General features: G+C 34.7%; 1 protein-coding gene across 5 annotated transcripts in view; it reads left to right on the top strand.

Annotated features, from left to right (window-relative positions):
* Ano4 (anoctamin 4) overlaps positions 1 to 12,821 on the top strand; it is a 372,166-nt gene that overhangs the window by 184,994 nt on the left and 174,351 nt on the right. For 4 of the 5 annotated variants that reach the window (XM_048803234.1, XM_048803236.1, XM_048803238.1 and 1 more), the window contains one exon: positions 8,586 to 8,690. The exons of the other annotated variant lie outside the window; for it this stretch is intronic. In XM_048803234.1, coding sequence (XP_048659191.1) covers positions 8,586 to 8,690 — 105 coding nt within the window. The remainder of the gene's footprint in view (positions 1 to 8,585; positions 8,691 to 12,821) is intronic. 5 annotated transcript variants of the gene reach the window in all.

The raw sequence follows: 12,821 nt of genomic DNA, 5'->3' as shown, positions 1-12,821 counted from the left end.
TTTATTAAACACACCACTATATTCTCTATCTCAAAAAACACAAGTTCTTTGTATTCATTATCTCATTTAATTCCCATTATATCTTCATTTTATTGTCCTTATTTTAGAGATGGGGAAAGTAAGGCTCAGAGAAGAGTAAGTCTAGTTCAAGGTCATACAGTCAGTAAGTCCTGGAGGCAAGACTCCCACTCAGTTGGCCTAATTCTCTCATTCAATGTGCTGTTATCTTCTCCTTCAAACAACTTGGGAGCAATATTTCTAGCAAGTTAGCATAACAAAGCCTTGGAAAATTTAATTTTAAAACTCTGCAATAGTTCAAACCTTAGCATAAGAAAACCAACTGAAAAAAGGTCCAGTTAGATTCTTTTGAACACAAATGCAGTCATTTGAATAAATTCTTCTTATTTTTTTTTTCTATATAAGTAACATTCCACTTTGTAGCTTTTCTGCTTTTTCTAGTTAGCACTGGGCTTTTAATTTTTCATTCTCCTGTTTTCTGGTTCTGGTATTATAAAATTTATTCCTATTTCCCTGAGTTTTGAAGATTACTTTCTGGAACCAAAGTCAAGATTTGGTCTCAAATTAGGGAATAAATTGAACTCAATAAGTACCTTTCAAGATACTTCTTATATAGGAAAGAAAAATAAGGAAAAGGCAAATGTATGGCAAATTTTTGGGAGGATACTTATGATACCAGCATCTTACATTGAGATGATATTTTGTTTTCCAAAGAGCATCCACAAATGTTTCTCTTACATTTCATTTAGTTCTTACAGCAGTCTGTAGAGTACAATTACCCTTATTCTGTTGTGGTTCAGAAAATGAAATTACTTGTCCCAAAGTGCAAATTTAGTAATTGATGGACTCCCCTCTAGAACCTGTATTTTTAAATTTCTTATGGGACTTTTCCCCCCAACAGTGCCAACTTTGGTTTCTTAAAAATGAGAATTAGTTGAGTGTGAAACTTTGTTGTTTTCTCTTCCCCCTTTCTGCAAACAGATATTATTGAAAACAGACTGAGGCTTGTTTACTGAACCTAAGGAATCTGGATACTCTACTGAATAGCTCTGAAGCTGAGACAGAATTCTGTTTCCCAGTTTGTGAGATGGATTTTTGTTATGGGTAGTAGAGAAAGTCTTTCATGACTTTGAAATTGTAGGAAAGAAGATCCATAAGGGCTGCTTTAGACTTCTCTCTTGTTTCTCATTTTCTTGAAGGTGAAGGCGGTGCCTTTCAAAACAGTGCTGTGGTTTAGAAATAACAGAAATCATACATCATTTGGATCTCTTCCTCTTTAAGTGGAGTTCTTTTCAATGTGTGATTTGAGTTGAGTAAATAAGGGTGTGCATAGGAAAAGAAGCTATTTTGGGCCTAGCCAAATGCAGGCATTGGTTATCAGTGCTCCTTGCTATCATTTGCTGAGTAATAAAATTGTGTTTTCTAAAAATACATACCAAAATTCTTCACTTATTTGCATTTTATTTTTCCTTTGCCAAGGGACACATGCACATTCTCTTGACCTATGTGATGCATTTATACAGAATTTTCCAGAGGATTTTTTCACAAGTATTTGAATGAGAATTAGTGAATCACATAAAGTGAATGAGGGAAAGTCATACAAAAGGCAGCCACAAAGAAAACCAAATGATTAATTTCTGGGAAGAGAAATTTATTTGTAAAATTTAAAATTACTTATTTTACCCAAGACTATTTCAAATAGTTTACACTTAATAAGCTTGGGGATATTTAAATGTTTAGCTCAGATCATACAATTATAACGAGTAGGGAGTTGAGATTTAAAAGCATGAGCCTTTCGCCATGGTAAACAGTTGGTTGATAGTGAGCTTCTACTCTGCTTAGTTAACTGAGAGCTGAGCAGCCAAGGCACAAGGTGGGCAGAGTCCCGGCTTTCATGAGGCTTATCATGATGCATGTTAAACACTCATTTCAACTCCTTCTGTATATCCAGTCTTATGCATCAAGAGAGTAAACATTAGAGTGAAGCTGAAAATCTCAGACTTTCTGGTCTGTAACTTCTCCTAATCCTGAGTTTCTCTCTTCCTCTCACCTACAAGAGTCCTTTGTCATCCTAGCAACAGACCTTAGCATCCAAGAGATTGGAAGACACCAAGGATTCCCACCTTCAGGGATTCTCAAGTCATTCCTGCTATTTGGAGCTTTTAGTGCAGGGTGTATTATAACCTAGGAGATCATGATTTTGCCAATCCTGGGAAACATGGAAGCAATTTTGTTGAAGGTCAGCCGTTGTTGGGTGACTTTCGCAGTAGAATCATTTCCATTTTAGAGTTGAGAAACATCTCCCAGCTATTAGCCAAATGTGGCACTCCAGTCAGGATCCAGTGTAATTGGGTTATTAAGACCACTCAGTGTTAATCATCTGAAGGAAGAACTTTGGTCTTTTAGTGATTAATGTGGGTGAATCAATCTGTTTATTCCTACTAACACAAACCAAGCTTTCTTCTGTAAGGGAGTGAACTTTCAACCTCACTAGATTTATAGTTATACAACACTGCCGCAGTCTGGCTGGGCACAAAATCACGAGCCACCACACAGCTTGTAGATTCAAACAGCAACTCTTTATTCCCGAACTCACACCAGCCGTATACAGACACGTTCTGGGGAAATCCACGTTCTCTGCCCAAATCCACGTTCTCTCCCAAATTCACCTTCACTGGGCTTCTGTCTCCCAAAATATACTCTGAATCCCGTGAGAACTCAAGGGGAACTTAGGCAGCAGGATACGCCCTATTCCCAGCAGGAATAATCTTAAACCTTAAACCTGGAACCTAAACTGGGAACGCCCTAAACCCGATTATGTTAAACCAGGAACACCCTAATCCGCCCTGGTCCTTGAGCAAGGTCAACTACATTCAATGTCACTGCAAAATGTCAGCAACATGGGGTACGCTGGCAAGGAAATTGTCATACCTACTTGGCTAATGGCTCCCAGCACAACACTAATAATGTAAAAGAGCATGGCTTATGGGTCTTTTACAATAGCTCTTATGATACCTGCTTTATTGTGAAGCCTTTCTAGCTTATCGCATGCTGAATAAATTTTGTTGGATATTATCAATGAGGCTAAAGAAATAGAAGGATGGAAAGTCTTTCCAGAACTGGAGGACTATCCCACATATAAATCTAGAATTTCCAAAAAAAAATTTCAGATCCTCCAGAAGAATTGTGTTAATTTCTTTTCTTTCTTTTTCTTTTTTTGAGATTTTTCTTGAGCATTGACTGATGCAGAGAAGGGCTGTAAAGATAAAATGTTCCTCTCTGCCTTCTTAATAGTTCTCCATCTTCACACTGTCATAGGAATACTGAATTCACCTATGGGGAGTTCAAAACAAAGCTCCCAATTTAAAATATGGTATCTTTGCAACCTATTAAGTCCAAAAACATTGCATATGAAGATTTATTTTAGATATTTAGCTCATGTTTTGAAATAGCACTGCTACCTATCCTGTAAAAAATGTTGCCTTTGAGGATTTGCATTAAATCTACTTCTCAGGGTAGGAGAAGTAGATTTAATGCCACTACCATTTTCTATTTGTGAAATATAAATAGGATATAGGCATCAGCTCAGATCCAGCATTGTTTATTATGCAATAATTGCTGAAAATATCATTTGACCCCTTTTGCCTACTTTGTATATTCCCCATCTTTTGTGTTACATGGGAAGGTAAGATTTGACTTGTCAGAATTCCCTTTATTTCTGTTTTAATATTAAGTAACTATTCTGGGTCTCAAGTGACAGGATTTTTTTTACCAAATTTTTTTTCACTGTGCCTGGGTCCTAAGAATAGAATAAATCCTCATTTTGCAGAGAAAAATGTCATAAATTTTTTTTTAAATTGAATCTGCCTGATCTAACACCATGGGCCAAATTATTTGCATATACTGTCTGTAAATTTTACTAGAGCCTCCAAAAAATGTCATCCTCTCCACTTTGTAAATGAGAAAGATGAAACTTTTTGAGCTCATTATATAATGGTTCAAAGTCATAGAAAAGTCAGATTCAAATCCAGGTCACTTTTTAATGCCAAAATCTACTTTCTCCACTACTTTGTGTTAACTTGCAAATATAAGATCTGCCTATATTTGATTGGACAGGAAATGGAATTTTAAGTAATTCATTTAAAGTTATTACACTAAGGCAATCTAGTAGAATAACTAAGAACAGTGATTTGTTGGGCAAGTAGATGTCAAATGGAGAATTACTGTAATGTAAGTAACATTGTCATGTGTCATAGCAGTAAAAAATAAGTACTATAGAAAATTGACAAATCAAGAAACAATGAAATACACACATGGAAATATCGAATAGAAACTTAAAAATGGTCACTCTGGAGGAAGAAGACTGGAATTGCAAAAGGGATAGCTTTCATTATAAGCCCTTCGATACTTTGAGTTTTTATTTATTATTTGATAAAATTTTAAAAGATTTTATAGAAAGAGGAAAAATATATGATTGTGTGTCTTTGATAATTATACCTATCAAGATGCCTTAAATAGTGGATTATAAGAAAAAATGGGAATGTTTTCTCAGCCTCTATCCATTATGTTACTAGTAATATGAAACTGAATGCAGTTTAAAAACATGAATCGATCACCTACTAAGTTCAAGGCCTTTTCTAAATTTTATAGGAGATGAAAGATCGACGAAGTCTGGCTGCAATGTACTACAGTCTAGTTGAAGGTGCTAGTAGTGAGGGAAAATATAGATGGGAGGAAAGAGGCTCTCCCATTTCTCTGTCTCCTGCATACTGTGCTACGTTCTTTACCTACCTTATTTTTTATGGAAAACATAGATCATAGAAAAAAAAAACAAAATATAAGTAGCTATGTGGGCTCAGTGGATGGAAAAAAAATTGCATTTACTTATCAGGATCAAGAAATACTTCCTGAAGCAGAGGATTTGAAGTGGGCCTTAAAATAGAAAGGGATTTCTATAGATAGACAGAAAGGAGATGGGAGAGTCATTGACATATTGCTAGTCGATAAACTCAGGTTTGGAGTATTTTTTTCCCCCTCTCATATATAAGCACTTAGCTAAAATCCAAGTTAGATACAAAACTAATATGAATTTTTAAAATAGTGTTTGTCCGGTTGAAGACTTTTAATTAAATGTAAATGCCACTATCAAAGTGACTTTTAGTGAAACTATTTTCAACTTTACTCCTACTACAGAATCACACTGAAGAATTGAATATAACCACTATTGTCCATCAAGTGTGATGGACAAAAAAGCTGCAGCCAAATTTGGAGGTCATATGGATTTTATAGAAATTTTTGTTTTTTGAAAAATTATTTAGTATGTTCTTCACATCTTTGAGGATTCTTTCTAGCTTCCCTCTTTAATGTAAATTTTGTTTAGTTTCCCTATATTACATATAGTTCCATGTGAACTATTGGGGCCCAATGGTGTTATAATTTAAAAGAGTCTTCAGTTTGAAACCATGACCTCTTCACCATCTTGAATAATGCCTCATAGCTTTGTGTTTTGACCCAAAGTCTTAAATGTCTGTGCCTATGGGGAAGAACTGAGTTTCTCAACTTTTTAGATATCTTATCAAAACTATATGAATAACAATAAATGTCAGAAGAGCCAAGTAGACATATAACATTTTATACTGAAGTCACCAAGTCTTTTCCACTTGGGCAGTGTGTGCTAAAGGTGGAGATTATTATCTTTAAGGATTCCTTTGAAAATGTCCTTTGTACTGATCACTCTCTCATTAGGAAAGTCTTGTTTTGCAGCACCCCCTACTTTATCATGCTAGACTTTAATGAATGACTTACTGTCAAAAGTTCCAGATTGTCATACTTTATGACAGTGTATTCTATATTTCTTCTAAAGCAGAGGAAGAAAGATACTTTAGGGGTTCCAACTATAATTGTAATGTTTACCATGAAGAGAATGCTACATCCTGCAAGTTAGGAGCTATTTATACATTTTATGAATTGTATTAATTTAGAAAATCTTTTATGTTAAGTTGTATAGTTAATACCTATAATCTTAGTTTTAAGTCTTGAATTCTGAATTCTAAATAATTATTCATCTGCCCTGTTCCAGTCTGAGTTTTTTAATGTCTTTAAAATTATTTAAGTATTTCATACTTATTGCGAAAAACATAGAAAAGATAGAGAATAAGGCCAAATCTACACATAATTTCACAACTGATAGATGTAGCCATTTGAAGATTTTTCTTCTTCTCCTTTTTTTCTAGTCATATAAATGGGTATTCTTTTTCATATACTTAGAAATGTCTGTTTATGTCTATATTCTTCATTTCTTTATATTTCCTCCCTCATTTTTATATCATTAAATTTTCTTTAGAGACAGAATTTAATGACCTATAGACTTTCTTTCTGTTGCTTCTTTTCTGACTTTTTATATGTCTATATTGTGCTCTGACTTTAAAAAGTTATTAAAACTGTGGAATTTTAGTTATTAAAAACTGTAACTAATTAGTAGTCATAACTACTTCTCCATGAAGTTATGAACTCTTGACTATGACAAACAAAGTTGGTCTCTATTTATTAGTCTATTAGGAAGTCATTGATTTTTAGGTTATATATTAGCTTTTGTCTTTATCTGAAGCATTAGAACATGGGTTATTATATTGGCTTCTGTTGGATTTATTTAGTAATTCAGTTTCTTATTTATAATAGTCTGCATCTGTGACTGCTTGATTGTGAGTGGTATTGAGGATTAACTAAGAGCAGGAAGGTGCTGCATCTTTATACTTCAGTGTCTATGGAATTTGGACAAATTATTCTACTTCACTGAACCTCGTTTTTAAGATTAAAGACTAAATGAGGTATTCAGGTACGTAGTAGAGAGTGTGGTAGATGGGCAGTCTTGATGTTCTTGTTACTTTGTTGTTGTTATTGTCATTGTGAGGTCTTTGGCTATTGAGCAATATAAAGGTGACTGAGAAGAGATTGAAAACCTTGCAAACCTTCCTCTACCCATTTGAAGTAGCAAACCATGGCGGAAAAAAAAAAAAGACAAAAATTCTACTCTAATTGTAGACCCACAGAAAGGCATCTTTGTCTGTCCCACAGGTAAACTTCAGACTTTACATTAAACACTTTATGTATGAATTTGAAAAGTTCGCTTCTGTTTTCGCAGTGCTAAATTGCTGTTCCTGATAATCCTGATATGCGTCCCAGAGTCCCAAGGAACTGACTTATGGCTTCTTCTTTATTCTTCAATAGCTAGATATTCTCTATATACATGCCAGTGTTGCTTTAGTAAGTTATTGTGATAATCGTACTAGCTTCCATTCACTGTCAACTGTGTGACAACCAAGAGCTTTTTGAACATTATTTCTTTTAATCCTCATGGCTATTCTGTGAGGCTGTAATTATCTTTCCTGTTTTCTAGTTGAGGAAACTAAGATTTAGAGAGGTTCAGCATTACCTAATTAGAATCTGGATGCTGGTCTCTCTGACTTCAGATATGAGACTGCAGCTTTACTTGTAGCTCTACTGCATCAGTTTCACGGCACTGCAGAGCCTCATTCATTCATCCATGTTTCATTTGTCCAGGGCCTACTTTGTGCCGGGCACTGTTCAAAGTGCTAGGATTACAGCATGAAAAATTCCCACCTTCCTAAATCTTGCCTTCTACTTTAGTAAGTCACTTGTGGGCATTTCCCTCCTAGAATGAACATCCCTGTAAGGCAGACATTCTTGAGTCTTAGGAAAATAACCGAAATTTTATGTAAGACTAAATATACTTGTTGAATTTATGATAGGTTTATTTCTACAAAAAATATTGAAAACCAAGGCATGCCCCATTTTATTCATCATATCTTTTTAACCTCAGACTCTTACCTTTGGTGATGTGTTTACTAATTAAGAAGTAGATAGAGGGTGCATTATTGCTAATGATAATGCTACTTTTTGGTGTCTTGGTTACTTTGACTTCCTTGAATGTTCCATAGGTATGTGAGGCAGAATAAAAATCTTTCTTTAGAACATGCCAAAATCATCACACAGATCTAGTGCAAGAGGTTTAATTGTTTCATGGAATAAATAAAAGGATTCTGGCCTAGTTAGAAAATAAATGATGCAGAAGAAGTCCAAGTGTGAGGGGGGGAAATGATACTTGTTTTATGTGATATCAAGAATATTGACCCTTTCCTTAAGAATGTATTAGTTCAATTTTGAAGAAAATAGTATTATAAAGTGATTTGTGTTGACATTTTTCATCCATGCGGAATCTGAAAATATTTTTAAACACCCTTGAGTGGAGGCTAATTTATTATATTTTTCAGCTATAAATAAAATTAACCATATACTACACAGCGTGTTGCATTGTAATAAATTTGCTGTATTTTTGCAGTAGAACATTTTTGGTCCCAGAAAGCAAATAAATGGATTGTGTATGTTCTTCATTTTTTTTTCTTTTAAGTCATGTGTCCAAGATGGAGGATCATTGTCAAACCAGCTAGTTGTTCATCTTGGATTTTGATATTGCTTCTCCTTGGGACACTAGTGCTGGGCTCTCTAATAACCAGTGCAAACTCCATGAATATCTTTCATTTCTCTAGAAGGAGGTGTGGATTTGCAAGGCTGCCAGCTGGATATGCAAATACTACCTGACGGCCCAAAGAGTGATGTGGACTTTTCAGAGATTCTTAATGCAATACAAGAAAGTAAGTTTCACTCAAATTTTAAATTCACCAGGAGAGGAGAAACTATTGCAATACTTGGGAGGGGGTAACAAAACTAGGAACCTCAGATGCCATCCTTTAAAAAAACAATATAATTGGGCTGGGATTGTGGCTCAGTTGTAGAGTGCTTGCCTAGCACGTGTGAGGCACTGGGTTCAATTCTCAGCACCACATATAAATAAAATAAAGGTCCGTTGACAAATTAAAAAAAATTAAAACAAAAAACAAACAAAAAAACAATATAATGATGTCTTAAAAGAGATATTATGCATAATAATTTCGTGGCCAGAAGAGACGGTTAGTGAAATGAAGGTTTAATTTGTGAAATAGAACCATCTCATTTTAGGGTCTTTGAAGAAGCCAATAGTAGAATTATAAGTTCTCTATATTTAGTGTGTTATAATATTTAGTAAGCCTTCAAGTATTATAATTTTTTAGATTCCTTGATTAATTACCATCAAGGAAAAAACTATTAAGAAACAAAAATACCATTTCTCTGTTCAAATGCAAGAAGCAAGGATTAAATGTCAAAGCAGTAAACTGAAATCAGGAACTTACCCTCTTACACAAATATCATTAACTTGACAGACAGGCTGTTCCTCAAAAGTGAACCTGTCATTTCTGAGCATTTTTATTAATCAAGGTTAGCTCTTCTTATTCCATGTTATTTGTGTTTTATAATTTTCACTCAGAATGTCATAAGAACTGGTATATTTATCCATGTTACAGATTTAGCATTGAGGGAGTCATTACCACTCATGTTTCATTAACCAGAGTTCTAATTCTAGATGATGATATTCCTCGAATAATATTTCATAGTATGATATAATGTTGGATTTGAGGGGTTTGTGATGCTGGAAATCACATCCAGAGACTTGTGCATGCTTAGGCAAGAGTTCTACCACGGAGCTACCTCCTCAGCTCTGTATTTATTTTCTTATGAATGATTTTCATCATTTTACAGATAATTACCATTCAGCTATATTACATTGTTGACTTTATAAGATAATTAATATCTCCATCTTACAGGTGGGACAACTGAGGGTAGGAGAAATTAAGTATCACAATAACTGGATAAATATTGGAGACCAGGCTAAAATGGAGGGTGCCCTGTTTGCCATTTAACCCCTTTGTGAATGTGCTCAGTTCAGGATGTGATCATACTGAGGTTGAGATACTAAAATTGAAGACAAGGCTACTTCTGAAGGAGATTTTTTTATGTGAATAATATAAGGGGACCAGTTTTTTGTTCAGGCTGGGAAATCCCTTCAAATTGGATTAGTGAATAAGATAAATATTTTCCCCGGGAGAAACAAAGTCAAATTAATAGACATTGGAAAAAAACTTTTCATAGAAAGTTATACAATAATGTAATTATTTCATTTAATTTGAAGGAGATAGATTATGCAAGGCTAAAAGGATTTAAAGTTTTTCAATAAAAGATAAAAGTTGGCTTCTATGAAAGTGTTAGAGATGAACTTAAAAAAATGTTTTTGGTGCTAACTCAACTCATGTCAAAATAAACTAAGGTTTTAAAAGGGACGAATTTTTATTTTTATTTATGTTTGTGTAAGTGCATTATAGTTATCCATAATAGTGGGGCCCATATTGATATACTTATAAATGCATATAACATCGTTTCTCCTTTTCAATCCCCAGTTCTTTGCCTTAACCTCTTCCTCCTCCCCTGATCCCTTTCCTCTACTGGCTTTCCATCTATTTACTTATCATTTTTCATTGGTACACTATAATTATAAATGAAAGTGGATTCTCTGTGATATATTCATACATACATGCATAGAGAATAATTTGGTCAGTTTCATTCCACAGTTCCTCCTTTTTATCCCTCCTGTACCCTCCTGCTGGACCCCCTTCCTCTACATCACTGTTCTCCCTTCTGTGTTCATGAGATCCAATAAGGGACTATTTTTTTTACAATAGATCATAGTAGAGACACTTTTATATGAGATGTTAACTCTTCTATAGTTTTAAATGGTGACCTCTTTATGAACAGATAGAGGAATACAAATTTATGAATACTTTAGAATTCAAAATAAGAAAATGGAAATTGTACTTCAGTCTAAAATACAAATGATATCTTTATAGGTACATACATTTTATAACCTCAGAACTGATCTATTTACTCTCTTGTTCAGAAAAACAAAAACTAGTTTCATGATAAGTAGATTTGGGAAGCTGCCTGTACAGGCTGGGACATTTCTAACAGGAAGGATTTGGACCATTCATCTACATTCAAGCTCTCCCTAGGTTCCCAATATGATTGATATGTGTAGCCAGTTCATTATAATGTCTAAGGATAAAAATGCAGAGCTTGGTTCTTTAAGGGGCCATATCTTAGATGATGGTTTCTAGGAAGCTTTGAGAGACCAGAATGTAATGCTGTAAAGAATGTAGAATTCTGCACTGCTGTCATGTTATTTAAATAAAAATAAATAAATAAATAAATAAATAAAAAAGAAAAAAAACTGAAAAATAAAAAAAGAATGTAGAATTCTGAATACCAGTATGTCTCCTCCTCTGCATACATTTTTGTTGAGATTAGTAGGACAACAGAAAGATTTCACTGTTTTCTTAGAATTTTGTGGTGATATGTGTATGTGTGTACATATATATACATATATATGAGTGTGTATATATATGTCTATGTATATAACCTCAAGCGCTAGAAATGGTGGGGGTGGGCGTGGAAAGTGGGGAGCCCTAGGCAATAGTAGATGATATTTTCTTCATTTTGAAGTTGATGAAACTTTAAGTATAGCTTCCCAAGCTGTATGGTTAATTATGCAATGGAGTCAATATTTAATTGTGTGTTGTTCCTTGTTCTGCTAAATACAAAATTAAATAAAAATGATTAGGAAAAAGAAACTACTTTGTGTTTTAAACATTTTATTCTTAAGGTTTCACATTTTGATGCAAAAGTTTTCCCTCCTTTGCTTCTTTGTAAAATGGATTTATATTATTTTTCCCATAGTGTGTGTACCCTCATTTGTATAGTATAGCCTCATTTGTACTAAAGATGTCTCCTTGGCCATACTCAAATTGCTTTTCTGATCTTCCTTATTAGATGTACAGCTAATAATAAAGAAAAGAATTCTTTTTTCCTTCCATTCATCCATCTCACCTGTTATGTGTCAGACACTATGCTAAGCATAATACTTAAAGACAGTGGTGAACATTTTGGTACCAAGTCCAATTCAGGAAAAAATAAAAATATTTACAGATCATGTCTTATTGCATGGTTCAAAATGAAACAACTTGACTGCTTTCTAGATAAAAAGGTATTTATATGTAGAAGTATAATATAAGGAGGTATTTATTTGTGTGTGTGTGTGTGTGTTTGTGTGTGTTTTCCCCTTGGTGTGATTTTTCCCTCCCTCTCTATTCTCACCCTTCACTCCCTATCCCAAGAGGGCAGACTAGTCCTTTGAACTCCTTTGTTTCAGCAGAGATTTATAGTGTTTAAAGCTCCTGGTTTTTGCTTTCTGAAAGCCTGAGCTTCCGAGAGGCTCACACTTACACTTAAATAAGAGAAGTAGAAACAGGCAGGAGGAAATTTCTGAGACAAGCTTTCTTGGACTGTGCTGCAGAAATAGCGTGGCTTCCAGTGGATGGATGGGAGGGGAGGGAATGGCTGTGTTGTGCCTGAGAGACAGCTCCAGGGTCACCTGAACTGCCAACTGCAGCAGAATTCTTTCCCAGGGAGGGATGTTGCAGGCTCTGGGAAGGTGGCAATCTCATCTTCCCCAGACCCTTGAACAGAGCATAGAATATCACAGGTGCTAAGTAAATATATGTAATGAATGAGTGAATGAATACATTTCACTGTGGACTTGGACTAGTCAGTTCAGAGGAATTTTTGAGCAGTCTCTCTAAATGTTCAGGTCTTTACCACACTCCTGGGACCTTTACACCATCCTGGATACATGAGACAGGAGAATGGAAATGTCACCAATGACTGGCTTGTTCACCAAGGCAGTGAAATGTGAACTTAGAGACAGGTTTAATTTGATGTGATGATAACAAAGTCACAGGTCAAATTCTTAACTCTAGAGTTTGTCTAGTAAGATTCAGACCTCCCACATATAGTTTTAA

Source organism: Marmota marmota, unplaced genomic scaffold (assembly GCF_001458135.2).
Source record: "Marmota marmota marmota unplaced genomic scaffold, marMar, whole genome shotgun sequence".
Taxonomy (NCBI): Eukaryota; Metazoa; Chordata; class Mammalia; order Rodentia; family Sciuridae; genus Marmota; species Marmota marmota.
Note: the sequence above shows the minus strand (reverse complement) of the source record. Positions and strands in the feature narration are given on the sequence as shown.